General features: G+C 43.9%; 1 protein-coding gene across 3 annotated transcripts; it reads right to left on the bottom strand.

Moving 5' to 3' along the window:
- Window positions 1-786: 786 nt before the first annotated feature.
- PYROXD1 (pyridine nucleotide-disulphide oxidoreductase domain 1) lies at window positions 787-20,388 on the bottom strand. Of its 3 annotated transcripts, XM_068141918.1 has the most exons (12): window positions 20,218-20,388; window positions 15,842-15,922; window positions 14,241-14,360; window positions 11,053-11,181; window positions 9,243-9,316; window positions 8,131-8,291; window positions 7,133-7,233; window positions 5,434-5,563; window positions 4,334-4,446; window positions 3,248-3,370; window positions 2,353-2,490; window positions 787-1,876 (listed from the first exon to the last, which is right to left on the bottom strand). In XM_068141918.1, the coding sequence occupies exons 1-12, from the start codon at window positions 20,296-20,298 to the stop codon at window positions 1,628-1,630; spliced, it is 1,500 nt and encodes a 499-aa protein (XP_067998019.1). In that variant the 5' UTR covers window positions 20,299-20,388; the 3' UTR covers window positions 787-1,627. The 3 variants fall into 3 exon arrangements, with proteins under 3 accessions (XP_067998019.1, XP_067998020.1, XP_067998021.1); XM_068141919.1 differs by lacking the exon at window positions 14,241-14,360; XM_068141920.1 differs by lacking the exons at window positions 9,243-9,316; window positions 11,053-11,181; window positions 14,241-14,360; window positions 15,842-15,922; window positions 20,218-20,388 and having other exon boundaries at window positions 7,133-7,283; window positions 8,131-8,219.
- Window positions 20,389-21,484: the final 1,096 nt, after the last annotated feature.

Genomic DNA, 21,484 nt, shown 5'->3' with positions numbered 1-21,484 from the left:
CTGTCTACAACCTCCCTTCAGGTAGTTGTAGAGAGCAATAAGGTCACCCCTGAGTCTCCTCCTCTCCAGGCTAAGCAATCACAGCTCCCTCAGTCTCTCCTCATAGGGCTTGTGTTCCAAGCCCCTCACCAACTTCATTGCCCTTCTCTGGACTCGTTCCATCAAGTCAACATCCTTCCTAAACTAATGGCCCCAGAACTGGACACTGTACTTGAGGTGCAGCCTAACCAATGCAGTGTACAGGGGCAGAATGACCTCCCTGCTCCTGCTGGCCACAGTGTTCTTGATGCGGGCTAGGATGCCATTGGCCCTCTTGGCTGCCTGGGCACACTGCAGGCTCATGTTCAGCCTACCATTGACCAGTACCCCCAGGTCCCTCTCTACCTGGCTGCTCTCCAGCCACTCTGACCCCAGCCTATAGCTCTGCATGGGGTTGTTGTGGCCAATGTGCAGAACCTGGCACTTGGATGTGTTAAATGTCATGCCGTTGAATTCTGCCCATCTCTCCAGCCTGTCGAGGTCCCTCTGCAAAGCCTCTCTACCCTCCAGGAGATCAACTCCTACCATGTAAGGAGGATACAGCAGCCTGCTCCACAGGCTCTTGACAGATGACATCCACCAGTGCTGTTGTGTTGGCCTGTCCTTGGAGTGCACTCCACCTGGGTCCTGATGGAGAGCTGATAAGATGCAGCAGTGCAGCTCTATTGCAATGTCTGAACAGCTGCAGTGGTAAGCTGTAAAAAAGATGCTCTCAACTAGGCAATGAAAGCCAGGATCAGATGTCAGTAGAAAATATATTTATTTGAGAAATAAACACACAATCCTCCCCCAAACAGCTAAAGCATTCATCTTGCCATCTATTTGCAGGCCCCATTCCAGGTAGTGAGAGCTCTGAATGCCCTCTGTCCTAAAGGTATCCTCTGTTAGTCTGAGTTAGCTTCACAGCAATTGTACAGGATTAGCTGAAACAGGAGTCTTGAAACATGTGGCAGGTACTCACAGGTTTGAGCAGTGGCAGGGTGCAATGGTACCCCATTGCATGGCTACCTTCTAAATGTTCTCCTGAGCCACTGGGTTTAGGAAGCAAGGGCTTTCCTATCCTAGCCCATGCCGACACCACCCAACTCTGGAGGTAAGTTGAGGCAGGTAAAGGCAGCACCATCACTTCAAGGCATCCCAGCTCACTGGCTGATGTAAGGAACTTGCACACTAGTGAGCCATGGGTAAACAGGGCTCTACTAACCATGGCAGGTGAAGTCTGCATGGGGAAGAAGTGAGCTATGATGCTGACAGAGGATTTAACATGTTTTATTTACTTTGAAGAGTGACGGCTGCCTCACATTCAGGTGGCTGCAGTCCTGTCTTAACAGCACTGTAAAGGCCACTTTTTAAGACTTTTGCAGCTCTGTTCTCATAGACTCATCTAATGTAGATGAAACTTCTTTGCCAACACTCATCCACTTGCTTTTGTTGCTGCATTTCTACACTGAGGGTGCCAGCCAGTCTTGACAAGATCAACACAGGATCTTAAGGAGTGCATTTATCTCTCATTTCTGTAATCTTGAGGAAAGGGCTTTATAAGACACTCTTTGTCAAAACACTACACAAAAGGGCAATGGGGTTTCATTCAATCAAAATAATCTTCTATATCAATATCTGGATTGAGGAGATCTTCACCATAGGCTGAAAGGTCCATCTGATTTAAAATTAAGTTTTCAAAGGTTTCTTCCAGGTCTGTTTCACCTATGAGCACAGCTCCCATCATTCTGCCATTCTGCATCACCACTTTAACGTACTCTTGTCCTTTGGTACACCTCAGCATCAGTTCATGGTCTAAACCCAAGCCTTGAGCATTGTATTTTCCCAAAACCACCACCTAACAGAAGAGAAAAGAAAAAGCACTCATAAGAATGCTGCAGTGGCTTTTAGTGTTTCTGTTGATAACAGTTCTAAGCTTTAAAAGATAAATACAAACAGGGAACCCTTTGTCCCTGGGGACTATCCCCTCCCCCCTCCAGAGTATTTAAAATCTTCATCTTGAAATACCATTCACAACCCCCAGTAATGACCCAGAGAGCATGCTTAAATGTGTGGAATTTATCCATGAACAGAAATGAACTGAAATGAGCAATACAAAGCTGCAAAGCAGATCAGTTGTCAGTCACCAAATAAGATTTGTCATGTCTCTCTTCAGGGTCAGCACTCAAAGTTAGTATGAATGGAGAAAATCTAAACTAAGAATATTATACAGTGCAAACTGGTTTGTTCTCATTAAAGCATCTGCTCAGTATTAGCAAGGGGATACAAACAGCACTCTGTGTTATTCCATAGTTTAACACTATTGGACTTTACCTTGTAATTGAAAAACTTTGTAACATGAGCAAACAGTTCAAAGCAGAAATCCATATCAATAGATTCCCCTAAAGTATCTGCAGCCATGCATTTTGCTGCATACCATCCCATCTGCCTGGCTTGAGTCCACAGTCTCATCTGAAAAAAAACACCATTAGAAGACTTTACAAGCACAGATCTGTGTCAGTGTGCAGTGCCCCACACTCACAGCTCTCAGCAGGGCATACAATGGATTTGCATTGCACCCAGCTTTCAGCCAGAAAGGGAGGTGCTTGCCATTAACACACCTGGGATTATAGAATCACAGCACAGTTTGGGTTGGAAGGGGCCTCCACAGGTCATCTAGTCCAGCCCCACTGCAGTCAGCAGAAACATCCTCCACCAGATCAGGCTGCCCAGAGCCCTGTTGAGCCTCACCTTGAATATGTCCAGGGATGGGGCCTCAAATACCTCCCTGGGCAACCTGTTCCAGTGTTCCACCACCTTCATGGTGCAGAAGTTGTTCCTGACATCAAACTAAATCTCCTGTAATTTCAAACCATTGCCCCTTGCCCTGTCACTGCAGGCCTTTGGACAAAGTCCCTCTGCAGCCTTCCTGTAGGCCTCCTTCAGGTACTGAAGGCCACTGTTAGGTCTCCCTGGAGCTTTCTGTTCTCTAGGCTGAACATGCCCAGTTCCCTCACCCTGTCCTTGGAGAGGTGTACCAGCCCCTCAGTCATTTTCATGGCCCTCCTCTGGACCCACTCCAACAGGTCCATGTCCCTGTGTTGAAGGCTCTAGAGCTGTTTATCAGTTCCTGCCTCAATGACACTTCTTTATCTCCTGCCTCCATAGCAGTGCACGATGATTTACTTTGTAGATCAGACCACTGCTGAGCTCCTGTGTTTGGGTTTACCTGATGCCACACTGGACTCGGTTCCCACGATGCTGTGCAGATATCCCCAGCCGCGTATGTATCTGGCAGGGATGTGTGCATGTGTTTATCCACTTTCAGACCTCCATCTTCACCTATGGCAAACTAAAGTATTTGCACAGATCAGCAGCAAGAAAAATAACCATTTAAACCAAGTAATTCCACTTGATCCATGTTAAGCAGTCATCTGTTACTTTGTAAAGGCAGACTTCTAAAAAAGTTTAGTAAATTCACTATTCTGCTTAATCAAAACATGGACTCATAGAATGGTTTGGGTTAGAAGGACTTCCAAAGGTAATCTAGTCCCAACTCCCCTGCCATGAACAGGGACATTCTCTACTAGATCAGGCTGCCCAGAGCCCTATCAAGCCTGATCGTGAATATCTCAAGGGACGGGGCCTCAGCTACCTCCCTCAGCAACCTCTTGCAGTGTTCCAGCACCCACCTGGCAAAGAACTTGTTCCTAACATCCAATCTAAATCTTCTGTCACTTCAAACCATTGCCTCTTGTCCTATTACTGCAGACCTTTGCAAACAGTCCCTCTGCAGCCTTCTTTAGGCCCCCTTCGGGTACCAGAAAGCTGCCTTAAGGTCTCCCCAGAGCCTATTCCTCTCCAGGCTGAACCCCATCTCCCTCAGCCTGTCCTTGCAGCAGAGGTGTTCTAGCTCTTTAATAATTTTCATGGCTCACTTCTGGACCTGCTCCATCAGGTCCAGGTCCTTCTTGTGTTGAAGGCACCAGAGCTAGACACAGTACTCCATGTGAGGTCACACCTGCCTTATATTAGAATAGAATAGAATAAACCAGGTTGGAAGAGACCTTCAAGATCATCGTGTCCAACCTATCATCCAACACCACCTAATCAACTAACCCATGCAACCAAGCACCCTATCAAGTCTCCTCCTGAACACCTCCAATGATGGTGACTCCACCACCTGCCTGGGCAGCCATTTTGAAATGCTGTACAAATGTTTCATGTCAGAATACAAGCATAAATCAGCTGAAGACACTTAATTTCAACTGACTTACAACCCAACTTAAACTCTGAAAGAAATCAGTATACTTACATCATTGCCATCAAGAAATGGTTTAACATTTGGCATGACTCCAGTTGCACTGACAATGAAATTGCATCCATAAATGTTGCCATTAGTTAATTCCACATATACAGGCCACAGAACTGAAAAAGGGGAAAATTTTGCCCTGAGAATGTAATCAACAGAAGTTATTAATATTATTAATTATGTCTTTAATATATCAAGATATTAACTAAAAAGAAATGCATTGAACTGATTAGGTAGGGGAAATAGAAATTACAAAAGAAGAAAAAGAGGTTACCTATCACATTCCTCACCTTCATTCCAGGACTAGTAAAACATGAGATTTTGGAGCTTTGCCCCATGTCTTGCTGTTAACTGTCTCTGGGATTTTCCTCAAAGACCCTCATTGGTAGGGGGAAAAAATACCATGTCCTACCACTACTTCAGATCTTTGGGATGTTCTCTGAACTATGCAATTGCAAAATACTCTTTTACATCTGTAAATTTACAGATACAGAGGAAATGCCATGGAAGCAAAAAGATTCTGGAACAGGCTGCCCAGGGAGGTTGGGGATGCCTCCTCCTTGAGGGTGTTCAAGGCCAGCATCCCTGTCCGTGGTGGTCCACGGGTGGTCCATTCCTAGCACATTCTGTGATCAAAGATCTGGCTTCCAAGGATGTTATGCTGGAAGTAACTGGCTATTAAAACAGGACTTTAATACTAATTTTCATTCAGTGGAACTTACAGATACAACTGTTCATGAAACACTCAGTATTTTCTTCTACTTTCTTTGAAGGATTACTTCAGTTTTGGCACTAAATGTTTTTTGCTTCTGTTTAACTTCACTGTTAGTAAATGATTTTATTAGACTATCACAAGGAGGGAATATTCTGCATATGGGATTTGAGTGACTGTGGGAAAAGAGCCTGACTCCTAACATTTTGTAATTTAATTGCAGCCCATAAATCACATTCTCAACTACTAGAAACTGCTCAACCTCCAGTTAATTTCTAGAAATAAGAGATTTATTTTCTAGATCTGTCTTTGCTCTAAACCAGCAAGCAAGATCAAGCATGCTCCAGCACTGCTTTATCTTCAACATCATCTAATGAGCATTGCTACCTACCCTCATCTGGTTCTGCTTTTTGTCCTTCCTTAGGAAAAGCCAAAGAAGTCTGCTGCAGTTGTAGAAATTCTTGCTGCAGGTGTATTTTCTTTACTTCACACAGTATTTCAATATGTACTTTATGAGAAAACTAAAGAAAGATGGACAAAATTGTAAACAGAATGATCAGTTTATAATAGTCCTTTCCTTTTCCTTTTAGGAGTCCTTTCCTTTCCCTTTTAGGAGTCCTTTTCCTTTCCCTTTTAGGAGTCCTTTCCTTTCCCTTGTAGGAGTCCTTTCCCTTTCCCTTTTAGGAGCTCTTCCCTTTTCCTTCCATGAGTCTTTCCTTTCAGGATTTAGCTTTTGATAAGACTCCTCATCTGAAAGGTGAGTTCACTGCCCATGGTGGCTGTGGGACTAAATTATTGTTGGTGAGCATGTAAATGGTAACCGGGCATCTGTTCCGCCCTGAGCTGGGCTCCCCAGTTCAAGAGAGACAGAGAACTGCTGGAGAGAGTCCAGGGGAGGCTGCAAAGCTGCTGAGGGGCCTGGAGCAGTGCTGGGAGGAGCAAAGGCTGAGAGCCCTGCGGCTGAGAGCCTGAAGCAGAGCAGCCCCAGAGGGGAGCTGAGCAATGCCCCTCAGGTGGTTCAGTTGGTAGTGCATCAGACCCTTAATGGGAAGGTCGTGAGTGGACCTGCCCCCATTCCATCCTAAAGCGAACACATTAGCCAAGCTCCTTTTCCTTTTGTGGCACAGATCTAACAAGAGCAAGTGGTGATTTCCCTGCTTTTTCAGTAGATGGTCCCTGAAATCCCAAGACAATCTAGGTATCAAGTTCTCCTGAGTTTACAGGAAGAGAATACTCATCCTTTCTATCTTTCAGGAATTCAAATCCCTCACTTTTCCCCTCACAGATTGCATTCTGGTAACTGTAACTTTATGTTCTAAAGGCTGTAAAAAGAAAATATATTTTGCTCCCCCAACCTGTGTTGCAACCACTCCTATTCTGAGCTTGAACTGGAAGGTTACCCATTTCTCTGAACTATTTGTTGGTTCAGGCCTTGAGCTATTTCATTCTCCACTACACAAACTTTTCCACAACCTTCACCAGTCAAAACACCATCCATTCATCTGCTGAATACCCTAAACATTCTTTACTGGGTATTGTAAAGCCACTTCTGCCAAATCTAGGGCTGATCACGTTTGAAAGGTCTTTTTTAGTTAACTGCATGCAGCAGATGTAAACCCCTAACAGCTCAGAAATTAATAGATGAAAACCTCATTAAAAAACCCGATGAAATAAGAGGATTTTTGCTTTATTTTAAGCATGAAACTCTTCACAGTGCTCATGTCCACCGCTGATTTTGCATTTTATTATCATCTGTGACAAGAAACTGATGTTCTCTGTTACCTCTGTACAAATTCTACTGTGCTCTGTTTTTTCATATAAGAAAACATGGATATGGCTGCTAAAATCAGCCCAACGAAGGTGCCACTGCTTCTGGTTAAAGCTAAGGCTGACACCAGTTCTCCAGAAACATCAAACCAGTATTTGTGTTACAATCTGAAGAGCTAAGCCATGCCAGTGGAATTGACTAGCCCCCTTTTTCTGTTTTTTTTGGGGGTCTAATAATGCTGAATGTGACATTTCAAGTTTTCTCAACCTTACCCACTTAAAGCAACATTTGAACAAATGTGTAAGCAAGATTATAACCATACCTCTTTAGTTCCTTTAAGATCTAAGCCCTCATGCCAATCAGGGCCTAAGGCACTGCCTGGTTTGTCAGATGCTGCTATAGGTCTTTCTTTTTCATCACTTCCTGAAGGAAAGAGATAAGCAGTGTCAGATTTGGTGTGCATCCTTCATTGCCTGCAGAATTCAGAACAAGGACTCAATTAAGAGAAATAGATCTGGTTGCCCAAAGGGCTGACAAAAGTGTGTATTCCCCACAAGAAAAACCACATTGATTTGCAGACAAATTATCTCCAAGCCACTATTTTTAAACACCTTTTGACTTGATGCATCTCATGACTTCACTCTTCTTTGAAACAAGCATGCCACTGCAGACTCAGCTGCTTAATATCACTGCTCATACCAAAAGTGATGTCTGTCTGCTGGCATATATGCACTGTCCCCTCCATTGCACCAAAGTGCCAATTCTAACAGAGAATGATGGAAATGAAGAACTTTGGGTACTCTTTTGTGATGCTTAGGCTGACTCTTTTGCAGTTTATTCTTCCAACCAGCAGTTTAGAGCCACGTTCTTCTTGTTTGTTGTTATTTTGGTCATAAATCTGTTTGTGTAATGTCTGTTCATGCATTTCTAGCTAGCTGTTGTTACTATAAAACTGTAGTCTCACTGCACCTGTAGTAACATCCTGTGAGGTTTCACCTGGTCCTCCAGTAGGTTATAGGAGAACTCCTTCCTGACATGTCAGATGAACTATTAAAACATTACAGTAGATTGAATACAGGAAATGAAATGCAAACTTGGCACAGCTATAAACACATCTGTTGCAGTTCCTAGGTAACTGTATTACATGCTGTCAGGCATCTACAGAAATTCTGGATGGATTTTTAGATCACCTTCTTCTGTTTTTATTAAAGAATGAAATGCTGTTGATGGCAACAACCAACCTTATTTATGGTCTGCTAAATTAACTGCCTTTGATATTTAATGCTGCTGCTGCAGTGTTAGGAGACTAGAACATCCTACCTTCCATTGTATACTTGGTTCTTTTGCACTCAATTGGAGTCTCTTGGTTTTCAGCAGTTAGCTTTGGAATGAGAAATTCAGCTGCTCCTGCATCAAAAAAGGTGTTCCCAATGGCTTTGTCTTTGATAGCCCAGATGACTTCACAGCCTTGAATTTCATACCTGTGGACATTTAAACAATGCATGAAGTGACAAGCTACACAAAAAGGATTCTGACTCTAAGCAACACAACTAGAAGCATGCCAGGTTTCATTCCAAAAAGCTGGAAATATACAATCTGCTACTTTTAAAGCTAACAAATTCACCACTGCTTCTAAATATTTACATCAGGAACCCATTGAAACAAACAAAACCAAGCACCTCTTCAAGCTGACAGGTCGTAATTTCTCACCAGCACAACCTTTACTGAGCTGGGGTAGGAGGTGAGAGAAGGCAGATCAAAATCATAATAATTCTACTTAGTATTTCCAGCTTTCCACAACAACAGAAAGAAAAAAAAAGTGCATTTTTTGCCAGCTTGGCCACTGCTCCCACTGCTTACAACAAGCATTTGGGTCTTGTTTGCACTACCTGCTAGATGAACTAGTAGAGACACGGAGAGGACAATTTAGTGCAAGTGAGAAAGTGAATGCCTGCAATGCAAACCAAGACCACATAATTGCATAGTACAGGTGGTTCTATAATCTAAAGACTGCAGGACCACATGGCTCAGTATCCTACTTTCGACAAAGGATGTGTCAGACGCTTCAAAAGCTGTCAAATGAGGCTGAGTGCAAGACAAGCTGCCTCTTCATTCCCATTACACCTTCTGTCTCCAGAAATCAAATTTTGCAACTTAAATATTGCCCTGGATAGTCTTAACAGCAATCTGTTGGTGCCAGATCACAAAACCGCTGCGTGTTCTCAATATCTATGTGTCAAAGCTGCTTCTGATGCATCAGTAAGCACCACTGTACTTGAAAAAAATGATTTTAATCAATTTTCCAACTAAATGCCTTAAAGCTACACTTTTGTAGGTGAACCTTCCCCCAAAGTCATCCAGACTAGACTTAAGGTTGCATTGTTAAAGATTCTATTTCCATCTGTACCTTTAAAACTTGGTTGTTTACTTACACTAACTCGAGTGCAATCCCACCATTTCCTACCACTACTATTCTCTCAGCTCGAGCCAAATTCTTCTGAAAAGCCTGCATTAAAAGAAAGCAAAAAAGTCAAACAACCTACATCATATGTTTCTTCACACTCATCAACTATATCCTTTTCAGTGTTTTCTTACCCTCTTAGTCTTCTTTCTTTGAATTTCTCAGACCAATGACACACATTTACTTATGCTAAGGTCTGTTACAGAAGCTAACGAGAGCTGTGGAAGGGAGGAAGTTATTGATATAGCCTTATAAGTCTTCAGCTGAGACAGGAGAAGTTAAGAAACTGCATTTAAGCCAATTCAAGTGAGTGTTAATAGAATCCAAGAGACTTCTCTGTGACCATTAGCATTGTGCTCTCTATTAATCCAGTTTTACCACAACTTGCATAGCTTTCACAGGAATTTGTGTAATGGCAAAAAAAGCAAAGATAGAGAAGTTGAGGAAAAAAACAGAAACTGATGATCAGAAATCAGGAATTTGAGGAACAGGTTCATTTGTGCAAAAAACTTCTCAAGAGAAACAAGTCTCCAAATCTCATCTAAATTTCACCTTAGGGGTGAGAGGAAATAAAACCAAAACTAAGAAAATACAGCCAAGGCAGCATTTTTAGATCATAGTATAACCACTTCAAGGATCTGCTTTCAAAGAAATCAAGAACCATGACAATCAGACCAGCGATTGCAACTGTAAAAATACGTTCACCCACACTTTCAGTTTACCTAATTGTGTTACAGAACCTAAACTCTGCAGAGGAGGGAAACTGTAGTGCTTCAAGCCCTTCAAAGAAGGACACTGAAGTTGTATCAGAGGGGACTGGTGAATGCAACCAATCACCATTAAAAACAAACAAAAAGAAACAAGGACTTCCAGCCTCATTCAAAGGTCAACATCAGTTTTGACAAGTGATAGCCTGCTATCAGTCTACTCTTTCCCCATGGCCAACAGTGGATGCTCATCCAGAAGGCAACAAACACATGGCAATGCTGTCCTGAGCACCGCTCAGGTGGCATCATTCTCTTCAGACAAGAGAAATTTATCCAAAACTGTCTTTTTTGTGTGTGTTTGTTTCTTTCTCCTTCTATTTACTTTTTTTTTAAACTCAGGTAAAGTTGTAACACCCACAACAATTTCATAGTTTTGCTTCAGTTTGCTTGAAAAAGTTACTCCTTGTTCATTCTCAAGGTCAAATTTCATTTGATGAATTACAGCTCTTACATTATGGAGAAGCAGGGTTCACTTTCACCATTCCTCCTCTAACACTGATGACTTATAGCAGCAAAACCTCACATTGCACTTCCAAGCTAAGGCTCTAGTCTGTGAAGTCACTGCTCATGTGAAAACCTCTGTACCTGTTTCTGTAAGATGAGGTAGAAACAGAAAAAAGTCCTTCAGTAGCTTTTAACTGTAAGAAGCAGCCTTTTGTACCATGCACCAGATACAACTTCTGATGGTGCTGTCTACTTCATGTTTATGTTTTCAGACTGGCCTCTGCCTGGAGGTCAGAAGAATACCATTTATTCTAGATGATCATTTTAGAAGTAGTGTCTGTGAACTAGCCATGAACTTCCTAAATTTAATTACTACTTAATTAATTAATTTAATGGCATTTTAAGGCTCTTTCTCTGCTACTGCAAGGGTTCCTATTTAAGGATATGTAATAACAACTATAATCTCATGCTTCTCCATTTCACTCAATAATCATGTTTAGTATTTTGCATCAGAAGCAAGAATATCACACACTTAATATTCTATTAGCTTACTATGTTCAAAACATTTACCTCTGCGCTGTCAGTATCCCGGATTCCTAATACATAAGGATTCCCTTCCAAAATTAATTTTGGCTTTGCTCCAGCACACAGGCAAAGTTTGTCATATATATATTCTTTCCCATCTTCAGTGAGAACTTTCTGTTAACATTCAAAGGAAAAAAAAAAGCTACTGGAGACATCCAAGAGAACATCAGCATCATTTTCCCCTTTACGTCACAGCGTTTTGCAGCTATTCAGAGCTGTCACTGGCTACTTGGAAAGCAAGCCTTCACTGTCATTCATTTGCATTACTTACAAGCCTAAGCAGATGACATTATATGACTGATAAAACTGAAGCGCACATGAAGGCAGATGAAAGAAAGATGACCACATGGTGGCACTCTGTACTCACTGGCTGTGTCCCACACCATTCAGAGATCCAAACCTATACACTACTATGCCTTAGCAATTAAGAATCTCATTCCAAACGTTTCAACAACAACATGAGCTAACCAGGCACAGGCTAAAATACCCTTCACAAGGACTGCAAATTCCATTCTTGGCTAAAGAAGATGGGCAGGCATACACAAGCTACATCACTGTGTAACAGGTAATGCTTACATTTTAACACTCTGTGACTTCATTTGTTGTATTCCAAACCAGAAGTTAAATAGTTTATAGTGGGTTTGCACTATAGAGTACAAATAGATTATAGTGGTTTTCCATATACAACAAATATTTATGTCCACAGAGGTAAACCTGAACTGGTCAATGGTAGGCTGAACATGAGCCTGCAGTGTGCCCAGGCAGCCAAGAAGGCCAATGGCATCCTGGCCTGCATCAGGAACAGTGTGGCCAGCAGGAGCAGGGAGGTCATTCTGCCCCTGTACTCTGCACTTTTTAGGCCACACCTCGAGTACTGTGTCCAGTTCTGGGCCCCTCAGTTTAGGAAGGATGTTGACTTGCTGGAGCATGTCCACAGAAGGGCAACAAAGTTGGTGAGGGGCTTGGAACACAAGCCCTGTGAGGAGAGGCTGAGGGAGCTGGGGTTGCTTAGCCTGGAGAAGAGGAGACTCAGGGGTGACCTTATCACTCTCTACAACTACCTTAAAGGAGGTTCTGGACAGGCAGAGATTGGTCTCTTCTCCCAGGCAACCAGTACCAGAACAAGAGGACACAGTCTCAGGCTGTGCCAGGGGAGGTTTAGGCTGGAGGTTAGGAGGAAGTTCTACAGAGAGAGTGATTGCCCATTGGAATGGGCTGCCCAAGGAGGTGGTGGAGTCACCATCACTGGAGGTGTTCAGGAGACTTGACAGGGTGCTTGGTTGCATGGTTTAGTTGATTAGATAGTATTGGATGATAGGTTGGACGTGATGATCTTGAAGGTCTCTTCCAACCTGGTCTGGTCTGGTCTGGTCTGGTCTATTCTATTCTATTCTACACCATTAAAGTAATGACACGAGAATGTCATTGCATTCAGAATATCAGCAGAATCTAACTGGAATCATATCTCTGTGACTTAAAGTGAGCAAACCCAGTTTTTGGATCTGAATGTGAGTTTCTGATCATGCCAAAGTGAGAAATAATATGTTGAGTTGAAACAGATGGTGACAAGGATCTCTAGATACTGTACAATGTTCATAGTTGCAGCCTATCTCCTGCTACAAAGAAAGATAAAAAGGTGGAAATGTTGGTTCCTTCAAGAATTCATTTTTTTCCTATCATGACATTCTAATATTTTGCTCTGTAGCAACAAACAGTAGCTCAGGAATCTGACAGATCTTCAACCAAGGGCTGCAGAAACATTCAGATACCTACACTGATATACAGGATTAGTTTCACTGACTGTTTTCCCTCCTATGCCAATCAGGTATTCACAGTATCACAGTATCACCAAGGTTGGAAGAGACCTCAAAGATCATCAAGTCCAACCTGTCACCACAGACCTCATGACTAGACCATGGCACCAAGTGCCACGTCCAATCGCCTCTTGAACATCTCCAGGGATGGTGACTCCACCACCTCCCTGGGCAGCCCATTCCAATTGTGAACGACTCTCTCAGTGAAGAACTTTCTCCTCACTTTGAGCCTAAACTTCCCCTGGCGCAACTTGAGACTGTGTCCCCTTGTTCTGGTGCTGGTTGCCTGGGAGAAGAGACCAACCTCTGCCTGTCTACAACCCCCCTTCAGGTACTTGTAGAGAGCAATAAGGTCTCCCGAGCCTCCTCTTCTCCAGGCTAAACAACCCCAGCTCCCTCAGCCTCTTCTCATAGGGCTTGTGCTCAAAGCCTCTCCCCAGCCTTGTTGCCCTTCTCTGGACACGTTCCAAGTGTCTCAATGTCCTTCTTAAACTGAGGGGCCCAGAACTGGACACAGTACTCAAGGTATGGCCTAACCAGTGCAGTGTACAGGGGCACAATGACTTTCCTGCTCCTGCTGGCCACACTATCCTTGATGCAGGCCAGGATGCCATTGGCCCTCTTGGCCACCTGGGCACACTGCTGGCTCATGTTTAGGCAGCTGTCAATCAGCACCCCCAGGTCCCTCTCTGTTTGGCAGCTCTCCAGCCACTCTGACCCCAGCTTGTAGCTCTGCATGGGGTTGCTGTGGCCAAAGTGCAGCACCCAGCACTTGGACTTGTTGAATGACATTCCATTGGACTCTGCCTATCTGTCCAGTCGGTCGAGCCCTTCTGCCCTCTAACAGATCAACATCTGCTCCCAACTTGGTGTCATCTGCAAATTTTCTGATGACTGACTCAACCCCCTCATCCAGATCATCAATGAAGATATTAAAGAGGATGGGGCCCAGCACTGATCCCTAGGGGACACCACTAGTGCCTGGCTGCCAGCTGGATGTGGCACCATTCACCACCACTCTCTGGGCTTGGCCCTCCAGCCAGTTCCTAACCAGTGTCGTATCTCTAAGGTATCAAATATTTAGATCTAAGAGATACAGTTTCTTAATTAATAAGTCTCTTTAAATCTAAAATCCCCCCCCCATATATCTGTACTTGAACAACAGTGTAAGTGGTAAGTAAAATTGAAGTTAGGAAGTATTCTCTCGTAATCTGGCATCTTAACACTTGAATGGCCAGAATATTCCTTAACAGAATTTAACATCCCAAACTTTCATCTGTTTCTTAGATTAGTTTTTTAATAAATCATTTTGGGGGAAAAAAAAAACAACACATAAAAGTAAAAAAGAAGTTTCCTTACATGTTCATCACTTTTCAACTGTTTTACTCCAAACTGTATAACTTTAATATTGGGATATCGCTTTTCTAATAGAGAACTTGGTTGCTCTTCTACATCAAATTCCTCAAGTGTTTTGGAGACCTACAAGAAAAATAGAAGTATTCAAAATATTAATGATTTAGCTCTCTCTTAATATATTTTTTCTTTCTTTTTCTTTTCAGTTGGAATATACCAAAGAAAAACATCAGGCCTTTTGACTCCATTGCAAATAGGATAAGGTATCATAGGCCTTGGAAGAAGATCTCTCTTGTTAAAGCACAGAGTTATCTCTGAGTTTATCCATCTGCACCTGCTAGTAGTTTTCTGCCACCTCTGTTGCTGTTGTAATTCTCAGGAATCAGGACTTGGGATTTTTGTAGTGGGATTAAGAAATACTGAAGTTCTGCATTCAGCCAGGCACCTGTTTCCTGCCTTAGGCTACTGTGCAGTTCGACCATAGCAATTAATTTGGCAGCAGTAAACAATGATCTTTAATTCCTGTTCATTAAAATCCAGGAACACTTTAAACACTCTGCAACATTTTTGTTCACAACCTTGAGAGGTAGAAGGATTTCAGAAAGTTCATAAACTTCCTGTTGAGACATAGTAACATTCTGTAGTTTTTCAGCAGCATGGTAAGGTTGCTTGAGGGTACTGTTCTCACTCATGCATAACACATGAGGTAAAACACTGCAATCACTGCAAACCTAACAGGCCATGCCCTGTGTTCAGCAAGATGAAAACCAAGCTGCCAATGGCTGGAAATCAATTTTTCAGTATCTTTTAACTACTCTTTCATAAAAAGCAGCTCTGGGGAAACAGACTCCAGAGTCCTGGTGGACAGCAGCACGATCATGAACCAGCAACGTGCCCTTGTGGTCAAGAAGGCCAGTTGCATCCTGGGGTGTGGCCAGGTCAGGGGAGTTTCTCCTCCACCTCTATTCAGCCCTGGTAAGGCCACATCTGGTACATTGTATCCAATTCTGGGCTCCCCAGTTCAAGAAGGACAGGGACTTGATGGAGAGGGTACAGCAAAGGGCTAGAAAGATGCTGAAGGGACTGGAACATCTCCCTTATGAGGAATGGCTGAGAGAATTGGGTGGTTTTAGTCTTGAAAAAAGCAAACTGAGCGGGGAATCTCATCAATGGTGATCAATACTTCAAGGGCAGGGGTCAGGAGGATGGGATCAGTCTTTTTGCAGTGATGCCCAGTGACAGGAGAAGGGGTTACGGGCACAGACCTGAACATAAGAAGATCCATCTAAACAACTTCTTTAATTTAAGGATCTTGGAGCCCTGAACAGGCTGCCCAGCGAGGTGGTGGGGTCTTCATCTCTGCAGACATTCAAAACCCACCTGGATGTGTTCCTGTGTGACCTTCTCTAGGTGACCCTGCCTTGACAGGGCGGCTGGACTCAATGATCTCCAACCCCTACCATTCTGTGAAAATATCTCACCCGTCCTACTAACACCACATTAATGTGAAAACAATTTCAAACATAAGCATTTTCCAGATTACATTCTAAGGCAATTTACAAACTTCTGAAGAGGTCTTACCACAAGAAAGAATAAGTATCTCTTACCTGTTTGAAGTTTGTTACAGCTTTTATAACTGGAGAAGCTGTTATTAGAAAAATGTCTTCTGATGGGAAGTCCATGGCCAGCTGGTAAAGAAACAGAAATTATGAAGAGTGAATACAGTTATCAATAGATTTTGACTTAAGACTTAATAAAATTATTGGTGAAAAGTAACAGGTCTTTCTACATTAGTTCTGTAGAATCCTATTAGATAACCACTACTTCAAGATGATGAAATCTGATAATGACTGACATGAACAGAATCTGGAAAGTCTAGATTTCATTTCATTCACACATAAATGGCATCCTGGCCTGTTATCAGGAACAGTGTGGCCAGCAGGAGCAGGGAGGTCATTCTGCCCCTGTACTCAGCACTGGTTAGGCCACACCTTGAGTCCTGTGTCCAGTTCTGGGCCCCTCACTTTAGGAAGGATGTTGACTTGCTGGAATGTGTCCAGAGAAGGGCAACAAAGCTGGGGAGGGGTTTGGAACAGAAGCCTTATGAGGAGAGACAGAGAGCTGGGGTTGCTTAGCCTGGAGAAGAGGAGGCCCAGGGCAGACCTTATTGCTGTCTACTACTACCTGAAGGGAGGTTGTAGCCAGGTGGGGTCTGGTCTCTTCTCCTAGGCAACCAGCACCAGAACAAGAGGACACAGTCTCAAGCTGTGTCAGGGGAGGTTTAGGCTGGATGTTAGGAAGAAGTTCTTCACAGAAAGAGTGATTGCCCATTGGAATGTGCTGCCCAGAGCAGTGGTAGAGTCATCATCACTGGAAGTGTTTAGGAAGAGACTGGATGGAGTGCTTGGTGCCATGGTTTAGTTGATTATATAGTGTTGGATGATAGGTTGGACTCAATGATTTCAAAGGTCTCTTCCAACCTGGTTAATTCTATTCTATTCTTATTCTATTCTTATTCTATTCCATTCTGGCAGAGGAAATTCTGATTCCTATTTACTACTAAAATGTTCACTAAAGTGATAAATTCATGATCATCTTCTGAGTGTTACTAAGCACTCTGCCAAATGTGCTTCCTGCAGTTCTAAGTGACAAGGTAAGCCTCAGCCATTATTTAACAATTTGATCTGGGTTTTCTAGGAAAAATATAAAGGTGAGAGAAAGGAAAGAGCGTAAGATGTGTGCAATAACGCAGCAAGTGGTGCACTCTATGAGTTTTGGAAGAAAACAAATCACAGAATGCTAGGGCTTGTAAGGGACCATGAAAGATCATCCAGTCCAACCCCCTTGCCAGAGCAGGATCACCCAGAGTAGATCACAGAGGTTTGGAATGTCTCCAGAGAAGGAAGCTCTCCACAACCTCTCTGCCTCTCTGGGCAGCCTGCTCCCAGACTCTGTCACCCCCACAGTAAAATGTTTTTCCTTATGTCCCTGTGGCATTTCCTCTGCTCCAGCTTGCACCCATTGCCCTGCATCCTGTAATTGGACATCACTGAGCAGAGCCTGGTTCTGTCCTACTTGCACTGCTCTTCACATCTTTATACATGAATGAGGTCAGCCCTCAGTCTCATCCAAGCTAAAGAGGCCCCAAACAAAGCCTAAACTCCATGGCCCTAACACAGCAGAAAGTGTTTTAAAGATTTTAGTCCCTTCATAGCAATCTTGAAGATTCCAGATATCCAGTATATATTGGCAATAACTGTACTGTGAAACAGCATCATAGCCATTTGATACAATTCCAAATTACATCCAGTAAAACAAACACTAAATACTGACCCAAGCCTTATTCTCGGAACTACAAAAAGATACGTCTCTTAAGTATGTGAATAGTTTATTCAACTCTTAAGTGATTATACATACTAATACAGCATTTAAGTGTCTGTAGTACCAGAGACCATATTTTACATTAACCATAAATAAATGGAAGAAACTCTTCCAACTAATGAATGGTAGAACCACTTCCACAGAGAACAGTATCAGTATCTTTTGTATTTTGTTCACTGTGTGGTTTATACAATGTCAGAAATGAAGAATCACTTCCTCACCAGAGAACAGAAGCATCTGAAACACCATCTCTACAGTACTTTGTAGTTTTAAGTAAGTAGAGATATTCTTTACTGAACTACTGCCCATATAATATTATTCCACATTATAGGGACATAGTTACTTCTAGCTACAGTCACTTCTAAAAACCAAAAACATTGAAATGAAAACAAAATGCGCAAACTTCTTTTTAGAGGTTGAGCTCTTGGAAAGCCGAAGAGATTGGACAATCTCCACGAGTGTACAGCCCCAGGTTGGATCCAATAAATCAGGATCAGGAGAAGTGTGGCTAGCAGGTCGAGGGAGGTGATCCTCCCCCTCTACTCAGCCCTGGTGAGACCCCACCTGGAGTACTGTGTCCAGTTCTGGAGCCCCTATTACAAGAGGGATGTGGAGGTGCTGGAACGTGTGTCCAGAGAAGGGCCACAAGGATGATCAGAGGGCTGGAGCACCTCTCCTATGAGGACAGACTGAAGGAGTTGGGGCTGTTCAGTCTGCAGAAGAGAAGGCTCCCAGGTGACCTAATTGTGGCCTTCCAGTATCTGAAGGGGGCCTACAGGAAGGCTGGGGAAGGACTTGTCAAGATCTCAGGTAGTGATAGGACTAGGGGGAATGGAATGAAGCTGGAGGTGGGGAGATTCAGGCTGGATGTGAGGAGGAGGTTCTTCACCATGAGAGTGGTGAAACCCTGGAATGTGTTGTCCAGGGAGGTGGTCGAGGCCCCATCCCTGGGGGTGTTTAAGAGCAGGCTGGATGAGGCTCTGTCCAGCCTGATCTAGTGTGGGGTGTCCCTGCCCGTGGCAGGGGGGTTGGAACTAGATGATCCTTGTGGTCCCTTCCAACCCTGAATGAAACTATGAAACTATAATACAGAGCAATATTTATGTAAAGATCAGCCTTCACCTTAGCTGCAGTACAAGCCTCTGTGGCTACAAGGGACAGTAATGCATGCAGTGCTCCTTCAAGTTTCTGGTAAGCTAATGTTAAGATTGAGACTCAGGAAGTATTTGGTTACTTCATGAACCTCAAAAGGGGAGAAATGTAAGTAGAAAATGAAACAGAATAGAAACACTGAACGAAGTAAAAGTAAGAATGAAACAAATGAGTCTTTACAAATACACATGAAACAGAGGAGGCAAATGAAGTAACTAGAGCACAGTAGAGAAACCATAGTTGTTAGCTTGTTTAAGGCAACACAGAATACAACTGGGAAAAGAGTAGGCCTCGGATAAAGAGATGATGAATCACAGAAGGAAAGGTAAGAAATAGTGAACTAAGCAGTTTTCTTTAAGGTTAAAAATAACAGAGAGTGTCTTCTAAACAATTATGAGTTTCACTAAGGAGTCCACCCCTCTCTGAGCATGCACAAACCTCGGGGCCAGTTAGGGACCAGGCTGATGAAGAACATCAGAGCATCAGGGCGCAAGTCAGGGTGATTTTTCTTGAAGCCCTTTCCCCAAAATTTGCCAGAGGATGGGAGAGTGCGTGAGGAAGAGACATTTGCCTATATTAGCATGAGCTTTGAAAGACTAATGAGTACGTTAGAGGTTTTGGGGCAAAGCAGTAGGTATGTATTGATGTATATTTCATAAGGCTGTATCCAAACCCTGCTCACGATTCATGAACTTCGTGACATGCACCCAGCCATACATAAATGCCTTTTTGCTCCCCACAGCCTTCAGTCTGGTCTTAAGAGTCTCAATACGAGATTTTCAGGAACAGTATCAGCCTCTACCTTAGCTACAGTGCAATCCTCCATGGCCGTAAGAGGCAGTAGTGCCTGCAGTTCAAGTTTCTGTTCCCTTAGCTAACACACGGACACGTTCCAAAGCTTCAGTCCCCTTTTTATGAAGCAACGGTAAAGCCTTGTAAGGTTAGCCGCAGGACCCTTTTAACCTCTTCAGAAATATTTATAGACAAATATAGAGAAATAAATATTGCTGTGTTACAACACAGTTCTCCTGGGGCTGATTTTGTTCGGGGTTGGTTTTGTGTTCCCTGTTGGTTGGTTGTGTTCAGAGATACAAGATATTTGTAACAAAGCGGGAGGGACGAGCAGAAGGTGTAATTGTACTGTACAAATGAGAATGCTTACGTAGTTAGTGTATCAACCTGCCTACACCCTGCAGTTACCATAACGCCACAAGACCGAAAAGCCTCCTCCGGGCGTCCGAGGCTCAAACTCCAGCCTTAAGGGCTGAAGTGACCCCGCCTGCCCCCGCCGGAGCCGACACGAGTGGACCGAAACCGACGCCCAGGGTCAAAGCCAAACGCGGCGCAAGCCCCGGCAGCCGGCCCCGCGCGGCGGGAGGGGAGGGGGGGAGCCCATTGGCAGCTGAAGGAGAGCGCGCGCGTGCGCGAGGCGGGGTACCGCGACCCTTACCTTCTCCGCGCAGGTAACCCCTGCGATTCCTCCGCCCACCACCACGAACCGGCTCCGCGCAACGTCGGGAGCAGCCGCCATTTCCCGCCTGCTCCCGAGCGCGTCGGCTGACGAAGAGAAACAAATCGCCGCTCCCTAGGGAAACAATATCTCGCCGTCGCTCCCACAATACAGCACGGAAGGCGGCGGCGGCAGCCCTCCGCCTACGGCGCGCTCTAGCGCCCAAACTTCCTCCACTGGCGATCCGCTCCGCCGGCGAGGTCCGGGACGGAGTGGGAGTGTCACCCGCCCGGAAACCGCACCCCAAATAACCGAGACAGATAAAACTGCCCAACACTCCCACAGTCTCCTATGAACTGCGCAAAAGGAGTTGAAGCTTTTGCAGTCTGATTGAAGAGTTTTCAGCATATTGCTAAGTATGATTTTCATTCTAAATCTGACGTTTGATCCTTTTTTTTTTTTCCTCTTGGAGGAAAGAATAAGCTATAGAAAGGTAAAACTAATGGTGTGCACTACAGAAAAGGAGGCTTTCTTGTGGCTGATGCCTTTTCACGCATTCTTGTTGCTATTGGAGGTGCTTTGCTAGACCTGCTGTCTGCCAACAGAAAGACTGCTGGGTGATGTGGTGGTTGGAGGCTGTCTTGGATTTAGCAACCACAAAATGACATAATTCTCATTCTGGGTGAAGTAAAGAAGGGGATTAGTAAAACTGTTACCATGGACTTCTGGAGGGCAAACTTCAGACTTGGTACAGAGTCCTGAAGAGCATGGGGGTCCAGGAAGGCTGGGTGCACTTCAGAAAGAAAGCCTTGCAGGGGCAGGCTGTCCCCATGTGTCACAAACTGAACTGTCGAGGAAGATGACCTGCCTGGCTGAACTTGGAGCTCTTGCAGGGGCTCAAGGGGAAAAAACAAAACCAAACCCAACCAACCAAACAAGAGTTTACCACCTCTGGAAAGAGGGGCAGACAACTCAAGAAGAGTACACATATGCAGTTAGATCACACAGAGACCATCAGAAAGGCAAAAGCCCAGCTAGAACTCAACCTGGCCATTGCTGTTAGGGATAACAAAAAAGGTTTTTACAAATATACTAACAACAGGAAGAAAGCCAAGGAGAACGTCCACCCTTTATGAGATGCAGGGGGGAACATTGCTACAAAGAATGAGGAAAAGGCTGGGGTACTTAATGCCTTGGTTACTTCAGTCTTTAATCGTCAGACCCAACCTGATCTCCTTCTATGATCAGGTGACCCGCCTGGTGGATG

Source organism: Melanerpes formicivorus, unplaced genomic scaffold (assembly GCF_026170545.1).
Source record: "Melanerpes formicivorus ecotype bairdi unplaced genomic scaffold, bMelFor1.0.p_v2 SCAF_8, whole genome shotgun sequence".
NCBI classification, from domain to species: domain Eukaryota; kingdom Metazoa; phylum Chordata; class Aves; order Piciformes; family Picidae; genus Melanerpes; species Melanerpes formicivorus.
Note: the sequence above shows the minus strand (reverse complement) of the source record. Positions and strands in the feature narration are given on the sequence as shown.

What these genes read in the sequence shown, in the direction of transcription:
- PYROXD1 (XM_068141918.1), bottom strand. Translation starts at nt 20,298, where the DNA reads ATGGCGGCTGCTCCCGACGTTGCGCGGAGCCGGTTCGTGGTGGTGGGC. An exon ending in AACCAAGTATACAATGGAAG is followed by an intron (nt 7,234 to 8,130) that starts GTAGGATGTTCT and finishes TCTTTCCTTCAG; the next exon opens with GAAGTGATGAAAAAGAAAGA. An exon ending in CGAGTCCAGTGTGGCATCAG is followed by an intron (nt 2,491 to 3,247) that starts GTAAACCCAAAC and finishes GTTTTTTTTCAG; the next exon opens with ATGAGACTGTGGACTCAAGC.